The 18,518-nt window shown below is 43.3% G+C and overlaps 1 protein-coding gene across 1 annotated transcript in view; it reads right to left on the reverse strand.

The window, feature by feature from the left end:
• LMLN (leishmanolysin like peptidase) overlaps positions 1 to 16,839 on the reverse strand; it is a 25,818-nt gene extending 8,979 nt beyond the window's left edge. The window contains exons 1-12 of the mRNA XM_019554546.1: positions 16,718 to 16,839; positions 16,481 to 16,578; positions 13,315 to 13,345; positions 11,541 to 11,623; positions 11,159 to 11,276; positions 9,705 to 9,883; positions 8,214 to 8,319; positions 7,860 to 7,954; positions 6,128 to 6,245; positions 3,705 to 3,812; positions 1,800 to 1,876; positions 975 to 1,085 (exon numbers count right to left, since the gene is read on the reverse strand). Of these exons, the coding sequence (XP_019410091.1) occupies positions 975 to 1,085; positions 1,800 to 1,876; positions 3,705 to 3,812; positions 6,128 to 6,245; positions 7,860 to 7,954; positions 8,214 to 8,319; positions 9,705 to 9,883; positions 11,159 to 11,276; positions 11,541 to 11,623; positions 13,315 to 13,345; positions 16,481 to 16,578; positions 16,718 to 16,831 (1,238 nt within the window). The 5' untranslated portion in view covers positions 16,832 to 16,839. The remainder of the gene's footprint in view (positions 1 to 974; positions 1,086 to 1,799; positions 1,877 to 3,704; positions 3,813 to 6,127; positions 6,246 to 7,859; positions 7,955 to 8,213; positions 8,320 to 9,704; positions 9,884 to 11,158; positions 11,277 to 11,540; positions 11,624 to 13,314; positions 13,346 to 16,480; positions 16,579 to 16,717) is intronic.
• Positions 16,840 to 18,518: the final 1,679 nt, after the last annotated feature.

The following is an 18,518-nucleotide window of genomic DNA, read 5'->3' on the forward strand; positions in this document are numbered from 1 at the left end:
GCGAGGGGTTAGTATCAGCCAACATGGATTTGTCAAGAAAAAAATAACAATGAATGTCCATTTTCTCCAAACAGGATTCCTGGCCTAACAGTTAATAGGGAAGTGGGTGAATAGGGAAGTAGGCTAATTTTAGTAAGGGGCTTTTGATGCTGTCTCATGTGATATTCCTACAGGCAAACCACAGAAATACAGTCTGTATGAAGTTACCATGAGCCGGGAGTGCAACTGATAAGATTACTTTCTATGGAATATCAAACTGAGAGGACAGTTGACACACACACAATTTGCATATTACACAAAACTGCGAGGATCTGCAAGGAATCTGGAAGACAGCATATGAATTCAAAACACTCTTGGCAAATCTGAGAAAATGTTAAAAAAAAATATCTACAAGATAAAACTTCAATGTAGAGAAGTACAAAGCACTACTTGTAGAAAAGAAAAATCACATATATAAAGTATTGAATGGAAAATGACTGGTAGAGCGTTTGTGAGAAAAGGAAAACCCCAAGAAAAGGGTTACAGAAGGTCACATATTGAATGAAGCAACAATGCAATGCTGTTACTAAAACAAATCTCATTCTGGGATATATTAGCAGGAGTGTCACAGAACATGGACAATCATCATTCTGCTCCACTCAGCACTTGCCAGGCTGCAACTCTAGTTGGGAACGGCGTGGAATATCCTTCATTTGAGAATCTTAATATTACTAGATATACTGATCCTGCTTCAGAGCAAGGAGAGACACCTGATGACATTTTGAGGTCCCCACCAGCTTTACATTTCTTTGATACTTTATATTTAAAGGACACCACCTCCTGAGACCGATACAGAGGTCACAACACTTAACACTAGTCACTAGTTGGGCTCATAAGCACTCAAAACCTACACCTTGTGAGGTTGCTAAATTTTAAGCAAAGACAAATGCAGATGAATATCAAGTTTGGGGAAAAAAAAAAGGTTGCATTCTTACTTCTGTCTCTTTTGGTCAATCCAAAACTTACAACTCTTCATAACAAAATCACAGCCTTTACCACGTCCCCAGTCTAACTTCTCTGCCATGCTGTAATTGGCTTTATACCAGCTGTCAAAATATTTGGAAATAGGAACACAGTTATTAAGAAACTAGTCTACTTATAAATCCCTAGAAGAGTATTCAAATAACTTGGTACTATCTTTATATTAAGCTTTTCAGTATATGAACAAGATTATACCCCCCCCGGCATAGAAAGCAAGTTGTATAATTACAATGCAAGATTACACACAATTAAAGAATAAGCTTGTAAAACTTGCTAATGTAGTCATCATCTATGCATGGAAAGAGATATGCAGGGCCCCGTATAAAGAATAAATATGCTACAAACGGTATTTGTCCTAACAAGCCAACATATATAAAGAAAAAAATCCCACTCTCAAATCCTAAAGTTATATCTGGCCCAATTCTGCTCTTCTTCCAGGCATGGAATTTCCTTCCCTACCTGTCAGTAGAGTGAATGGACAGTATCAGCCATAGATATCTGAGATGAGACATTGACATTAAAGGCACAACTTAACAACAGAAAACTAGAACACACACAGGTGGGTACTTCTGGATAGAGAAACAACAGGTGGCATTCAACAAGATACAGTATCTGAAGAAAAATGAAGGTAAGATATGTAGTATAGTAATATTATAAGTTGATTACTTAATTGGTATGCATTCAATTGCATCATGGCTAAGTGCATTAAACTCCATAATAATTACACTGTCTAAGCAGGAAACTGAAGACTAATGTTTGGTCTCTTTGATAATTCTTACCCTGTATCCTCCATTAATGCTAAGGTGATCCGGGAGAAAACCCTGTTTTGTGTATGGGATCCAGTCATTGCTTCATTCTGAAAATGACCACAAGACAATTAATAATGTTTTTCAGAAGCAACAGAAGCTTTCATCAGGCAAAGTCTACTCTGAAAAATACTTGATTTTAGTAACATAGGAACATGGAATACAATAGTAGAGGGCACCACCTGGGAGACAGAGTCCAGTTTCCCTTATGTTGAAGACAGCCATCTCAGCTAATTCCTTCAGTAACTCGATCTTAAAACTAGCTCCCATACTGGCAGGTTGTTCCAGAACCGTATCATTCTAATAATTAGAAACTTCCCAATTTCCAGCCTTAAATGAGTTAATGTAACAATGGGTATCAACTGGCTTTCTGCCAACATTATCCTTTAGTTTAAATGCCTTTTTTTCTTCCTGATGTTACTCTCCAATTTCTAGACAATAATCATATTCCCTCTCAGCCTTCAGTTTAGCTGGCTGAACAAATCCACCTCAGTCTCCTCTTGTCAGACAGGCCTTCCATTCCCCCCCAAAATAGTAGTGGCTCTTCTCTGTATTCTGGTTTAACCTCATCATTCTTAAAAATCAGTGACCAGAACAATATACACTATTCCAAATGAGGCTTCACCGGTGCTTCAAACAATGAGGTTAATACTTCCTGCCCTCATGGAAATCTTTTACCCAATAACTTTGAGTCTTTCTCCTCAGTCAAACTGGAAACTCCCAGTTTATATGAAACGGTCTTGTTACCCGCCTAAGTGCACAACCTTGCAATTATTGCGTTGAATTATAATTTTGCTTCTATTACTCCAGTCCTCAAAATCATCCAGTTCTTCAGTAGTGGAGTGTGAGCTTCCTCTGTACTGACAATGCCTCCCAACTCCCCTGCTGTTTCCCGCAGTAGTACACAACACTGATTTCACTCATTTGCTTCCTCCATGATTATGAAGCAACTATAGAGGAACAATGTTGCATTGGAAAGATAGGCTAGATGGGGGTGGCCAATTTGCGACATGCCAAGTGGCATGGGAAGCCTCTGAGCATGGCACATGGTAGGAGGAGAAGACAGGCAGATAAGGCAGGGAGCAGAGCACCAGCAGAGGCAGAGGGCACTGGGCAGGGAGAAGAAAGAGCAGCAGATCAGACAAGGGAAGGGGACTGAAGTGGCACCGGGGGTGGGCCTAATTTGTGGCACATGTGCTAAAAAAAGGTTGGCCTCCACTGAGCTAAATGACCACATGTTTAATTAGGGAAAGACCACTTTCTTTGATCTGAGGAATTTCTAAGGGGAAAACAAAAAAACCCAGAATGATCACAGAAAGAAAGAAATTCGAGGTAGTAATTAGACTGCATGCTCCAAGATCTGAGATAGAGGGGAGAAGGGAAGAAAGGATGACAAAGGTAAAACTTGACTCAAAGAAAAAAAAATCCTACCCACATATTGCCTCCATCAACTTCCCAAGTGCTTTTATTTCTGTAGTTTTCTTAAAGAGAGGCTAATGTGTTTTGTTCACTTCCATACCAACTATACCAGGATCTTTGCACAGCTCTACTATGCTATTAAGCTCTTAAGGGGAAGTTGCAGAAGACAGGTAAAAGACTACAGAAAAGCGAGCCCCAGGCTGCACTGCACCTTTATTACTAGGTGCTGTGGAACCTTGTACTCAGAGATGTAATAATTTAGGAGAAAAGCCTGAAAGTGAACAATGTTCAACACAAGCCATTTAACACTGTCTATATTGTATTATATTTCAGTTTTTGGTTAAATTTGACACAGCTGGGTTTTCAAGACTAGTGGGATGTAACTGTATACTTCGAATTTTCAAAGTATACATTTGTACTTTGTGGTCACTGCAAGGGAATATAATTACCAGCACTAACCTCCAACAACCGCTTTTCCCAGTGATTGAGCTCAGTACCCATGCCACCTTGATTTTCAAGCTCCATTCCCTCTAAGATTGGACAATCAAAATGTTTCCGAGCTTCTTCCTTCAAAACAAAAGCAGTTTCAACCCAACTTTTAAAATACTGAGAAACATTCAGACATGCAGTTCTCAATGTTAACTTTTTTTAAGAAAGCTATTCTTGAACTCCCCTTTACAATACAAAGTTATCTTCCTTGTATAAATAATGCAAGGAACTGGGAATTTCCTTTGATTGACAGCTCCAATTAGTTAGCAACTCCCCCACAGATTCCTGCAATCTAACCGTTTATCAGCCAAAAGTTATTTTCCATCCTATTTACTTTTCCAACTTCTTTATCAATTACAGCCATCTAAAAAGACTATTAAGCAAACCATTTTTTTTTAATTCCCCTTTTCACCAAATAGCATAGAAAACCTCATGGTTAGATCCATCTCCAGGTATTTTGAGCAAATCATGTTCCTGAGTAAAAAGTCAGATTTTGTAAACCAAAAAAACTTAACAGAAAAAAACTAGGCTTTGATGGAATTTTCTATTAGAAATTTCCAAACCTATTCAGCAGATAATAAGCATCACAACTTACTCGAGATTTATAGCCAGCCCTCCCAACTCCTACTTCAAAACATGGTACTGGCAAAGATGGGCAGGAGAATCTATGTCTATGAACAGATATTCGACTGAAATGCTGCCAATTTCTGGGAAATCTGCAGCACTGGAAAATGCAGCAGGAAGGGAAGGCTCATAAACATTATAGCTCTTCAGCCACAGGGCTGGAAAGTCACCCCAAAGGTAAGTTCTCCTGCCAGAGGGAAATACGGAGCTGCCCCCTCCACACTTCCCACTCCCAGGGGACCCTGATACTTGACAGTCTGCCCTGTCCACTATCAAGGAAAAGGGGAAGGCTGTCAATAATCAGCTGGAAACTGCTGAAAAGTAGCAACTGCCAAGGACAGCTCTTCTCACCCCTGCCACCCTGATAGTGCCACTGCCAAAGCTTCAGCTCTTACCAAGGCTCTTAGCAGCAGGAGGAATCTGCCTCACCCTTACACTATCCCCTCCACTCTCTGCCTGTCTATTCCACCTACTTCACTGATCAACAGAAAGCCAGCAAGAGCTTAGACTAACTGTTGAAGCAGCTACGGCAGCAAGATCCTCACAAAGCTCCCTGACAGCTCACCCTGGATAGCCAACCACATACTCTCCCTCTTGCTCCCTCACCTGAGAGGGACCCCCGCCCCAGAGAGCCCCACTTGAAACTGAACAGGCATTACATATAGTGCTGGGAAACTCTACTCTTAGGCAAGGCTGCTGTTTGAGATGGCTAACAGGTTGTGGCGGAATTGTATGTTTTTTCCACCGCAGGTTACTTGAACGCTTCCATGCTCAAGTTTCGCGCTGGGGAAAGGGCTGGCCCCTATTCAGTGCTTTGAAGGGTTTGGATACAAGTAATGTCATTTCCCCAGAAGTAAAAAGTGTTGCATCAGACTTGCTGTGAACATTTCCATAAATCTAAAATGCATAATGTTTGTTTGACAGTCAGAAAATTGCCCAACCTAGAGGAATGGGCAGTTAATCCTAGTCCAGCACAGCCACCCTCCATGCTGCTGCCCTGAAACTGAGTAGGATCCATCAGTTTCAAGGCTTCAATTCCAGACAAAGCCTTCTGACTCACCATGTAACAAGCACTAATGAGAAGTGAACAGCTGAGCAGAGGCTCTGACTAACAAGGTAACAACAATACAGTGTGAAAAGCTGAGCATCCAGTGTGATTTTGCAGGCAGGGTTAAGTCAGTTTAAGCAATGCTTTTTAAGTGAGGAAGTCATTGGGATTTGGCAAATGGCTAGTGCCACTTACAACATTTGAAAGGCTACCTGCCTTACCACAGGCCTCTCTATGTGGTTTATACTGCATCACCATTAATGTTCCAGTTAAAACACTATGCAAAAAAAGGGCAAACACTGAAAAGGGAGAAGCATTAAAAGACCAAATCCTTAAATCAACAGAGGTTGTAGGTGTATAAAGACCCATGCTCAGACTTGATGAAATGAAGGAGAGAGCAGAATGGAGAAATGCACTTAACCACCCAATCTACTTTGACCTTTCACCGGACACTTTGGTGTCTCTTCCAACCTCAGCATTTTCTCCTTGCATTTAATCTCTCTCCTTACATGTTAAGGCTACTTAATTATTTTCTCTCTCAATTGACTATGACTATGATTGTTCTTTAAAGTTTGATATGAAGATGATACAATCAAAAAAGCCCCTGTGCTCATATTCAGCTAGTTAAAAGTTTTTGCTCTTCAACAAGAAGAGGCTGTGCCTGGAGAATTGCTGTGCTGTGGTCACAGACACTGCAAATACAGCTTAAATCAATACTTACAACGACTCGAGGTGTAACCAGAAGAAATACATCATGGCGCAGCATTTTACCACCTCGTATATCCCACAACCTCACTGCTTTACGAACAATCTTGTTGCTCCACTGATACAAACCTAGACTGTAAGGAGAATGTGTCAGGGATCTAAGCAATAAACCTAGGCTACCCACCAAAATTAAACATTGCTACCTTCCCTAACTGAACAAAAATCTTTGTATTATTTTTCTCATGCACTGTTGAAGGTGCAAGGTTTAACTTGGGCAACATTTCTTTTGTACTAGTCTTATAATAAACCTACTTCCCATTTGGTGACAAGACAAACTAAATAAAGGTATTGAAGTAATGCTTTCCGAGTCAGGAAGTATCCTTTCTAGATACTATAATATGAACCTGTAACTTGTACCTGAAGGAAAGAATCTAAAAGCTAAGCACTTCTGCTTGCAGAATTGCATAAAAGGAATCTGTTTGGACTAGAAGGGAAAAACACTAGTTGCAGAAATATTTATCCTAAAAAAAATGTCCAAACTGAGAGTTTACTGCTTTTTTTATGTTTAATTTAGCATACTGTGAATTTTGTTTAATGGTATATCCAAAGAAATACAGGCAGAAGTTACCAGCCGACATTAAGCTATTACCTATTTAAAAATCCTGGAAGAAAAGAAGGTGGAAGCTGGACATCCTACATCAAGTATATTCAATTACACCTATGTCTGAAATATAGATAAATACAGCTCCTGATACAGTAAGTAATTAAGTATGTGCCCAAGTTTAAGAATGAGTGAAATTCTTCAAATTCAGTGAAACCCCTTACAAATTTAAGGTGCTGACAGACGTGGAAAAAAAAAAACCAAAACCAAACAGAACAGCAGTCTACCAGAAGAGGAAGCACATGTTTCATGTGGCTCCCCAGCATCTGTATAGATTGGATGCTTCAGGGGGGGCTTTTTGGAGTTCTCTCTCATAGCTGATAAAATCAGCCCCGCTGAAGCTCCTAAGCTATACAGATGTTGAGCAAGCTGCGTCAAACTGACATGATGCCTCTTTCTCGAATACGCTGCTCTGAGCACTGGAATGGGCCGAGCTAAAAGTAAAGTACTGGTTCCCGCTTCCCCCACCATGTCTGTAAGCAGCCTTAAAAAGCTTAAATGCCTCACTGAATCAGATCCATTAGGACTTTCCTTGTAGTCCTCTCAGGCAAAACTCCTCGGATGAGTGCAAAATAAATAACTTATGTGTATTCCAGTAACTATTAACACAAAGAACAACAATGCTCAGTGCTACAATCAGCCACTCTACATTACCATATCATTTTAATGAGAGCTTAGATACTCAAGTTAAAGTCTACAGAAGAGGCTGAGACTGAACTCAAGCTGCTGCCCCGAGTTAAAATCCAGCTTACACAAATCTTTCCTGGTATTTTAACCCAAGATAAGAGCACATGTGTTTTTGCAGTGGAGTCATAACCTGGCGCACACTGCATCTGGTCATCTTGCTCTCTAGGGGTAATGCTTGAAAATTAAAAAAAAGGCTTCATGCTAATAATAGTATAGAAAGTCTACAAGATACAAAACCAACATCTGAGCATGATGATGCTGGATAATAATTCAGCAAGAGACACAAATAGGATTTTTAGATAGGCTAACTGAACATGCATTAATAAAACAAGAAGTAACAGCCAGTTTGACAGCATCCTTTTAATAAACTAGGGAAAATGAGATTTAAAAAAAAAAATACCTCTTGTTAAAAGGTGGAAGACCATTTGCATATCTTGCTGTCAAAGGATTTCCATCATCATCACGATAAAATGCAAACAGCCCAGCAGAAAAACCCTTAAGGAGAGTCAAAAAGCATTTTTAGACTGTATTTGTTATTGGTCTGTAAAAAATTCATTAAGAGACCAATATACAACCCCCCCAATAGATACAACGAGAATATTTCACCTGAAAACAAGTAGGAGAGATGCTGAAGGATGCTAACCAAATGCGTTTTCCTCACACCCACCGTTCTTTCTTTAAAAACAAGCTCAAAGCATACAAGGTAATTATGACAAAATTATGGAAAACTACATTATAAAATACTGAGTCTTACCAGTGCATGGATAACTTCATGTTTCACTGTTGAAAGCATGCCTATAAATTCCTGAGCTTGAGTAGAAATCATATTTGGACACAAATTAGCATATCCAGCTATTGGCCTAGAAGACAGACATCAGTTTTGTCTTTTTTTAGTTTTTTAAATGAATTATATTCTTACAAAAAGTGTCAAGCAATTTAAGTCATATTAAATATGAAATAAAAGATTATGCCTAAAACATGCTTAACCTTAAAAGAGAAGTCAATTAATAGCAGAAATCAATTTAACAACAAGGCCTTGGGTATAATGTTCTCTCTGGCTATGTAATGGCACACATCTAAAAACACTCTAAACACAGCATATAGAAGTTCAATAACCAGTCAATGAATTAACTCATTAAATGCAAACTTCTCTACCAAGCAGCAGCCACTGTACAAATACCAGGTCTGTGTTTACATAAAGCCTAAATTTTATATTAAGAGACTGCTGATATCCACTCTGCATGTGCAGTTACATTTTAATAAAATTTAACAATTACAGGATATGAGGATTATTATTTGAGCACCCAGACTTGACAAGCCAAATAAATTCCTTTCTCCACCATCAACACTATTTAAAAAAAAGAATTCAAAAAGTCAAGCCATTAAAAAGGAACCTGGCCTACTGGACATCTTTTATTGTAGAAATCTGTAAACTATTTTTGACGAGACCAAACATTGCTCTTAAAAACCAATTTGTTATATCAGAACCATAAAGCCTCCGCTCTCTCCACTTCTTCTCCATCCCCAAAGCTAGCAGCAAATGCAGTTTGCTGATGTTTAAGTTATATAAGTGGTCAGAGATTACTTGCTGGGTTGGTCTGTTACCATGCTATGATCCATTTTAAAATTAGAGATGTTCACTCCACTGCAGCTTGGAAAAATTCGCACTAGTTGACTGTATAAAAATTTAGGATGACAGTGCATTGCCGAGGGCAATTTCAAGGAGGCTCCAGACAAGTAAGAGAGTCTAGGGATAATGAATGCAACTACAGAAACAAAAAAAAAAAAAAAAAAAAAAATGCACGTGTAACCGTATTTCTGCAGTTATGGAGCAACCTCTAACTCTACTTAAAACTAGGGAGAATTTTACCACTTACTTCAGTGAAGCAGGATCTTGCTTTACTATCAAGCACTGAGAAGGTTTGACTAGGATTCCTAATTTTTCAGTTTTCCTGGGTTTAGCGTTATTTGATAGTTTTGAGGTTGCACAAAAACATTTAACTTAAATTTGTACTTGAACATTTAAGGAAGGTATCCCATCTTCTTCATCTCTGTGCTTACTGGCCCGTAACAAAAAAGAAAAAGTTCCGAATATGTCACCTACATACAATGTCACATTCCACTGCAATTATTTACCACCCAGTAGGCAAGTGATGGTAATTATAATTCAAATCCAAAGATTTAAGAAACAAAAAGACCCTCATTACTTAATAAATACTAAATTTAGTCTAGAATGAATTCTTACCTGTCCATTTCTGCTTCCAGTTGGCAGTAGGCTGCATATGCAATAATATTTTCCTGACCACACCTTTCTGTGGTAAGAGCACTAACATAAAGTACAAAGTCAGCGTCTCGAACCCCTTCTTGATCTGGTATGCCAATGGGTCCACAATGCGATTCATTTTCACGGCACACTCTACATCGCTGTGACAGTGCAATTTCAGTGGGGGGGAAAAAAAAAGAAAATTAGCTGCAATAACTGCTGAATTCCTAGAAATTGAGCATATTGGTCTTGAAGCCAAAATGTATTTAAAAGAACCCTTCCCGTGGACAGAATAAATATACTGGAGGCAAGATATTTCTGAAAACAACTAGTGATTTGGATTCCTCACCTTTGAATGCCAAACTTGAGATGTCTTAAAATGACCTGAGTTTCAGAGGCTGAGCAGTTTGAAAGCAAGTCTTTAAATTTCTACATCCAAATCTGAGGCACCCTTAATCACTAAATGTCTTTGAAAATCCTGGCCCAAAGCAGCAGTTAATATGGCTGAGACTACATTTATTATGAGCATGTCCCCAGACTCAGTTTAATGAAGGAACTTCAATGAAAGCCCGTGTCCAAGTGTTACACAGTTCACTTAGAAAAAGGTTTCAGTTAAAGCTACAACACTTACAGCAAAATAAGAGAAACCTTAGACATCTATTTTAGGGAGAGTCAAAAATAGCCTAGTGAAAAAATAAAAGTTGTGGCAATGGAAGATTTTGTTAATTAAGAACTTCAGAACTGGACTCAATTATTAGTTTTTCAGAAGCTGAACAAAATGAACAAGTGTTATGATTTTTTTTGAGAAAAACACAAAGATTTAGGCTGATATCCTTTACTGGACCAGCTATGTAATTGGGATAGAGTTAGACAAGCTTTTGAAAGCAAGACTTTCTTCATTAGGTCCCCATCTTGCATTCAAAAGCTTGTCTAACTCTATCCCAACTACATAGTTGGTCCAATAAAAGATATCACCCTAAGAAATTTTTACTTCTTGCATAATTATGGCATCATCATGGCTACACCATTTTACATTACCATGATATTTTAAGACATTTGATTTGATATTTTAAGAAGTTTGATTACATCTTAGTCTCTACATTCAACATTCTTACTCAGCCAATTTTCCTTTGCGATTGTGCTTTTACTGCATAACAATGATATACTTTCCACGATATACTTGCCACATAAGTGCACTGTAATGTAACTATAACTGTCCTTATAGAAGAGTGAATTATTTGACTTCTGTCCTATAAATTTAAAATTAAAAAAAACACTACTATTGCTTTAGCTCTGATTGTGTCTAGTGGCTCATGCATGGTCATCTCCCACAAGTAATCCACATAAAGACAGACATATATTAACATAGCTAGCAAAGTTCACAAGCCAAAGAAAGTACTTTGAAGACTGAGCAGAAGTCACATGGCTTGAACTACCTGTAGATGTTCCACAGGAACCACGACTGGCCCACATTTTGTGTGGTCTGCACAAGCTTCTTGGCAATATCTGTGAGGATCATCTTTCTTCGTTAAATATTGGCTTGTTGCGCACTGCCTTCAATTAACATTGATAAAAATCAGTATTATTTCACAAATTAAAAGGCAACCTGGAAGAGTACCCAAGGACCAAAAGATACTGGAATAGACAGATGCACAAATATTACTATTTACAACTTCAATGTTAAAAACATTATTTGAGAGGTTACTGTTGCACTGCCTCAGAAAAAAAAATCAAGACACTTTTCTACAGCTGCATTAAAATCCATTCAAGATAACTAATGTCAATGGAGCCAAGAATATCAAACAACACTAAACATACCTGCTTAGTAGGATAGTGCCAGTAGGTCTGTGGACTTGAAAAGTCTTCTCCAAATAAGAAATAGCTTGTGGGAAGAGTTTGTTCTAAATAGAACAAATATAAAAACCACAAACAATAGTTGAAATACAAGACGACATTTATCTTAGGAGGCAATAATTATCAAATTACAGGGCATCTGCCAAATGCCAAGGCACAGTAGGAGAGTAGACAGCTAGAAACTAAGGGTTACTAAAGTGAACAGTCATTACAATCCCAAACAACTTTCCTAAATACATTCACATTTTGCTCTCAGATTTGACAGATAAAAAGAAGTGCAGCATAACTGAAAACAGAGCTTACAATGTCACCCTAATCATAGGTGAAAAAAAATTGCTAAATGTAACAGGCTCAGAGGTGTAAGCTTCACTAACTATAAATTAGTTACTATAAATTCTAACAACCCATACCTTTGCCGTTTCCATTCTTTAATTATTTTACTTTGAACAATGGAAGACTACTTGTTGAATAACTGTAATATTAAAATCACAGAAGCTATTGCTATATTTCTCTACTACCTAAAGGGCAAATTTTATTATTAAATAAGCCAGTCAGCTCCTGAACAGAAATCAGACTAAAGCCCCTGCTACATGTTACATACTGTACGCAGTTAACTAGTAAATTGAGCAATAAATTTAGACTGGCCACATATGCAAAGTAATTATCATATGATAAAAAATGATTATTCAGCTATAAAGACAGCCAACCAGCTACAAAGTTAGTGCTTGACAAATGTGTAACAACTCTAGAGCTGGTTTCTATCCAGCACTGCAAACCCATTTGTGGTGCCAAACTGCACTGCTAATTAGAGAGATCTGCACCAAAAAAAGAAATCATAGCGAAAAAAGCAGGGCAGCACACATGGCTGCAGCATTTCCTGCCCAAAATGCTCTGGCTGCTGGCCAGGCTCCATGCACCTGGATCATCACTGCTGCAGCCCTGGGAGGCCCCCCAAGAAACCAGGTAAGGTGGCTGGGGTCAGTCCCAGCTTCCCCTACCCGACCCGAGGCAATCTATTGTGTGCCAGAGTGCATGTGTGGGGGCATGCCTGGGGACAACCAGCAGTGGCAAAAATATGTGGCATTGCTAGCTGCCCCTAGAGAAACACACTTTCCTGCTCATGGGGGCACCCACTATGTCCACGTTTTGGGGTTGGAATAACTTCAGTATCAAGATATAACAGACCACACACTCTGCAGGCTTTAAAGTTTTGGAGACCTTTCACTGAGAACAACTGAAACCTGTTTGATGAAAGACAGCAGAACAAAGTTAGCTTAGATGGATTCAGGATAGGAGCTGGAAGAGGAAGAGGAGTTAAACAGCTCAGCTCACAGTAGAACATGCTGCCCATCAGGTGAAGAGATACAGCATTTTTTTCTTCACAAAGGAAAAGTAATTAGGAAGAAGTGCAAATTGGACTCAACTGCAGCTAAGACACCATGGCACTGCAACCTTAGCAACAACAGTATGTCTGGTTGCCATGACAGATCCCAAAAGGCTTTCTTTACACATAAAGCACAAGTGAAACCCAGGCATTTTGGGGGCAAAGATCAGCCCACGTGCCAGGACAGCATTAGGGAGAAGGGAATTTGCAGCTACACAGACTTTGTTTCCTTGAGCAGACATCTTTACCACTGAAGCAGACCTGACTGCTACCAAAACAGAAGTTCATCCCTACAATAAGCCTATGCAGACAGACACAGCATATGCACAGAAATGGGAAAGAAGAGCAACTTACCTTTATAAGGTGTCTCTTCTCTGGTAGCAAGCTAAAAAAAGATGAAAAATTACTGTTATTTATGTATGTAGAAGACTTGTATGCTGCCCTTCACAAAAGGCTCAGGCTGGTTCACAATAAAAGCCAGATATAAATAAAAAACACTCCCTTCACAATACCCCAGTTTAATACTACTCAGTTAACGTCTGCCCAGAAAAAAGGTCTTGCAGAACTTCTGGAAAATGCCCAGGATTTGGCAATCCATACGAGGAGGGAATTCCAAAGCAGAGGAACTCCAACCAAGAACAATCTCTCATCCATTTTTGCCAAGCAAGTTTGACACAAAGATGGTACTTGAAGAAGGTTGCTCTGAGCTGATCTTAGGGATCAAGGTGGAATATAAAGGGCAAAGCAGCCCCTTGGGTACAGAGGGCCCAGACTGGTTTAGGACCTCAGAGGTCAAAATCAGCACCCTGAATCACACCCCAACAGCTAGTGGAAGCCAATGTAGGCTCTGGAGCATCCAGCCCCATCAGAAAGGGGCCACTGCATTCTGCACTAGCCTGCAGCTCTGGCTAGCCAACAAAGGTAGGCCCACACAGGGAACACTGCAGTTGTCTAGACTTGAGGTTATGAACACATGGATGATCATGGCCAAATCTGAATCTGAAAGAAAGGGTTGCAGTCTTATCGTCAGATGGAGCTGGTAAAAGGTATTCCTAGCCACTGTCACAACCTGAAGATCCAGGTACAGCAAAAGATCCAAGGCTGTGGAACCAAGTGAAAAGGGGAGGCTGAACCTCAGCAATAATGGGTCTTCTTATGCCCCATAAGTCATGGGCAGGGATCCTGGTTTTCTTGGATTAAAAACCCAAAATCTGTGATAAAAATTAAAGGGCCCCCACGGCCCCTCCCAGTGCTGCTGGTGTCCTGCACTCCCCCCTCACAGCCTCAACGGCCCTCCTGATGCCCCTCGCAACAGCCCCCCAGACCCATACATGCAGACATAGACACTGACACCCAACCCAGCAGGTGGGGGGGCAAGGGGGGGGCAGGGCAGAGGAAAGGGAGGGTGCTGGGGGAGCAGATCAAGAAGGGTGGGGAGTGTAGCCCTGTGCCCACTCCCAGCCCCACACATGCAGGCCAGCCTGACAGGAGGTTCACACACAGAGGCCGCCACCACAACTCTGCCACTGCACCTTGCGCTACCATCCCATGGCCACCTGAATGGCTTTGTGGGCAAGTGGCACAGGGCGTGGCTGCAGCAGCAGTGCCGTGGCAACCACCATGTGTAGGCCACATATGTGCTGCCCGGCCGGGGGCTGAAACAGGGGGCTTGCATTAAAGCAGCATGCCCCACAACCAGCTGCATGGCTCCATGGTGGCGTCTGCATGCAGTGGGGGGGCTTTGCAGGCAAGCACTGCCACCGTGAAGCCATGCCCTTCACTCCTAGATCCTAGAGGTAAGTGGGGCTTGGGGGCTGTGGGGCAGGCTAGGGAAGATGGTTTGGGGGCTGAGGGAACAGGGGGTGCTGCTGGCCCCAAGCAGCACATCACAGCTGGGAGCAGGGCTAAGGGGTGAGGGCAGGGGTGCCCATCTGCAGGGGGATTTTGCAGGCAAGTGATGCGGGGCAGTGTGGTGGTGCCCGTAATGTGCAGGCTGCACCCATGCCACCCAGCCGGCTGTCCCAGGGAGGGAGATGGAGGCTGGCATGAGGCCGGAGCACAGGGTGAGGGGGCTTGCACGCGGCACTGCCACATACCTAGAGGCCCATTATGGCAGTGATGGCCACTGCCTCCAAGACCTCCCACTGCCACCATGAAGCCGCGCCTGGAGCTGTGCAGCCGGCCAGGCGGCACTGTGGTGCTGGCCAGGCAGCACGCAGCTATCCCCACCACCACCCCGTGCCACGCTGCTGCCTCCGGCCACACAGCTCCGAGCATGGCTGCCCTGGGGCTGCCTGTGCCTACCCAAAATGAGGCAGCAGACAGGTGATCTTGCAAGCTGACAATAGCACCAGCCGCTAGTTTCACCATCTTTTCATGGCATGCTGTCAACTGGCCAAGGGGCTCTGCCAGCCCCACCCCTTGCCAGTGACTGGCTCAGAGGGCTGCCCTTCACTAGTGCTAGTGCCCTTCACTTGATGCCATCATGCACCCCTGTGTTCAGCAGCCTTCCCCAAAAAGGGAAGGTTGGAAACTGACACCTCAACCAGCTTGTACTCCGTGTCAAGAAAGAGCTTTTTAAATAAGGGCCAGACAATAACACTTAAAAGCATCCGGAACTCTGCCTTTCCAAAGGAAGGCACTCGCCACCCCAACCGGGAATGGCCCCAATCTCCCATTTGGCATTTAGAAGCTAGGACAAGCTTGGGGCCAGTTCACAACCGTTCACAGCTCTTTGCCTCCATCATAGTGGGTGTCAACAACTGAAACTGCTCTATAAAAATGGACAAGACCAAGCTTCCTCCAGGCTGAACTCTGATTCTGTAACTAAAAACAACACAGGTAAGCTAGGTCATTCACCATTCAGCAAAGTGCTACCGGAGAGTACTTTGCAGATGTAACGGCAGTGAATAAAAGCTTCTTAAAGGACTGCCACAACACAGTCCTTTAAGAAGGATCTATGCCACAATCAGCACACACTGCAAGCTGTGCTCTAACCACCTACCCTTTTGCTTCAGCTGTGTCAGCTCACTTGTGCATCAGGATGATCTCTACTACTATACCGCTGGGAGCAGGTGCTCTGTCTATGGCTGGGGTCAATGTGCTATTCCACAAATTGACCAGGCTATCAGCAGAGTAGCTGTCAAGACAAAGTGTCCCCCAGGGAGTTCCAGAATCATAGAAAATGAGGGCTGGAAGGGACCTCATGAGATCAAATCTAGTCCAATCCCCGCTCAAAGCAGGACCAGCCCCAACTACATCATCCCAGTCAAGGCTTTGTCGAGCTGGATCTTAAAAACTTCCAAGAGTGGAGCTTCCACCACCTCTCTGGGTAGACCCTTCCAGTGCTTCACTACTCTCGTGAGAAAGTCCCCGCTAATATCTAACCTAAACGTCCCTTGTCGCAACTTGAGACCGTTGCTCCTTGCTCTGTCATCCGCCACCACCAGTCATGTCCCTCAGCCCCACAACCATTTCTGTTGCCCTCTGCTGGACTCTCTCCAGGGCGGGCTCTGCTCACCCCTCGATGCTGCGGTCGTAAACGATGTGAATCCGCAGCTGCTGCCCCGCGTGTCTCTTCAGCACGTGGTTTTCCTTGAGAGGAACTCTGTAGACCACCTGAGCAGGGAGGAGGGACGAGGGTGGGCGGGGCTCTGGCCCAGCCTGACCCCACGCGGCCCCCGTCTCAATCCCGGCATGCCCCGCGCCGCACCCCCCGCCTCAATCACGGCATGCCCCGCGCTGCCCCTTCCCGCACCTCCCCTCCGCGATGGTGGCAGGACGAGGAGGCGGCGCGGCCGCAGCCCAGGAGCAGGAGCGCTGCGGCCAGCACGCAGAGAGTCGGCTGGAGCCTCAAGCCCGGCCCCGCCATCTTGGGCCCCGCCCCCGCCGCGTTTCCATGGGGCGCGTGAAGGGCGCCTAGCAACCAATCGGGAGCGAAAGGGGGCGGGCTCAGAGGCTGATTGGCTGGGCTGGGCGCTGCTCCAGAGGGCGGTGCGGCGCTGAGCAGTCCTACCGCGCTGTCTAGTGTATACTAGAATACTGTCTACCGTAATACGTAGGCGAGCTGCGCAGCACCAGACTGGATGGATGGCGCCGTGCTGTGCAGTCCAGAGCAGAGCTGGGGGACCCAAAAGGGCTCAGGATTTTCCTGGCTCTTTTGCCTCTGGAACTGGGGTCTTTTATACCTGTCCTGGCATAGTCACCTGCTGCTTGGACACAGCCCCCAGTGGTTTGATGTGTGCCCAAGCAGGACGGGCGTCATAGAGAATTCGGGTTGGAGGGACCCCGGGAGGTCACATCTAGTCCAACCCCCTGCTCAAAGCAGGACCAGCCCCAACTAGATCATCCCAGCCAAGGCTTTGTCTAGCCAGGTCTTAAAAACATCCAAGGATGGAGCTTCCACCACCTCTCTGGGTAACCTGTGCCACTGCTTCACCACCCTCCTAGGGAGAAAGTTATTTTGTAATGTCCAACCTAAACCTCCCTTGCTGTCCATTTGGGCTCCCTCTGCACTGGCTGGGATTTCACTGGGAATGGTGTGGTTGCAACCCAAATGTTTTATGGAAATTCATGAGTTTTGATCAACTTCCAATGAAGCAGAGGCAGGGTCCCCCACCTGCTGCCATGGGGAACCAGATGCCTGGGAAGGGGTGGGGTGGAGCCAAAGCTGGGGCAGCACAAGGAATCTCTCCAGGTAGGGGCTCCATTTTGTTTTTAAGAAATGCAAAGGAAACATTTCAGTTCCCCCAAAACATTGCGTGGGGGGATGGGAACAGGGAGTAAGGAATTCCTTTTCTGGAGAAAATCTGGCCGTTTGTATTTTTTCTTCCAATCCAGGGCAAAAACTACCTTTTTCAAGAACCAGTCAAGTTACCTGCAGAAAGAAATTCCAGGTTCCAGGCAGCTCAATCCTTGCCTTAAAAAGGACAGACTTTAATCTGGCGAGCTAAGGAACAGCTTTATCAGCATCTCGGGTAGGAGTTAAGAATGGTAGTTTGTGATAACACCTCCTATCTAAGGTGGCCAAATGACTCATTTAATGTCACTTGAGGAAGCTGGGAACAAAAATCAAAACTCCTGATTTCTAATCCATGCTTTACTACAGCTTTCCCTTCCTCCTCCTTCTGAAGCCTGGGACAGTACTAAGAGATTCAGACAGATGCCTTGTACTCCACTACACGGATCTGCTGCAGGCTACAACTAAAACAAGGCTCTTGAAACATACTGGGTGTATCTACATGTGCAGATAGCAAGGAGTAATACATTCTGGCAGTTTGCCACAGCAGTGAGAGCCAGGGTAGAGCAGCCCCAGGCTGGCAGCAGGATCATGGTAGCAGAAGAGAAGGTTGGGGCTCAAGGGTGCTACAGTGCAGGGCTAGGCAGCAGGCAGCCCTTGTACTGTAGCACCCTTGTGCCCCAGCCAGCCCCAGTCACCATCTCCATGCATGATGATGTAGCATAAATTACTCTGCCGTAGGATACTACTGGTTCTGGGTAGTAGTATCCTATAGTGGAGTTAATTTACTGCATTCTAATATGGGCACATGTGTAGATGG

The sequence above is a fragment of the Crocodylus porosus genome, unplaced genomic scaffold (genome assembly GCF_001723895.1).
Source record: "Crocodylus porosus isolate Cpor-Errol unplaced genomic scaffold, CroPor_comp1, whole genome shotgun sequence".
Lineage (NCBI taxonomy): Eukaryota > Metazoa > Chordata > Crocodylia > Crocodylidae > Crocodylus > Crocodylus porosus.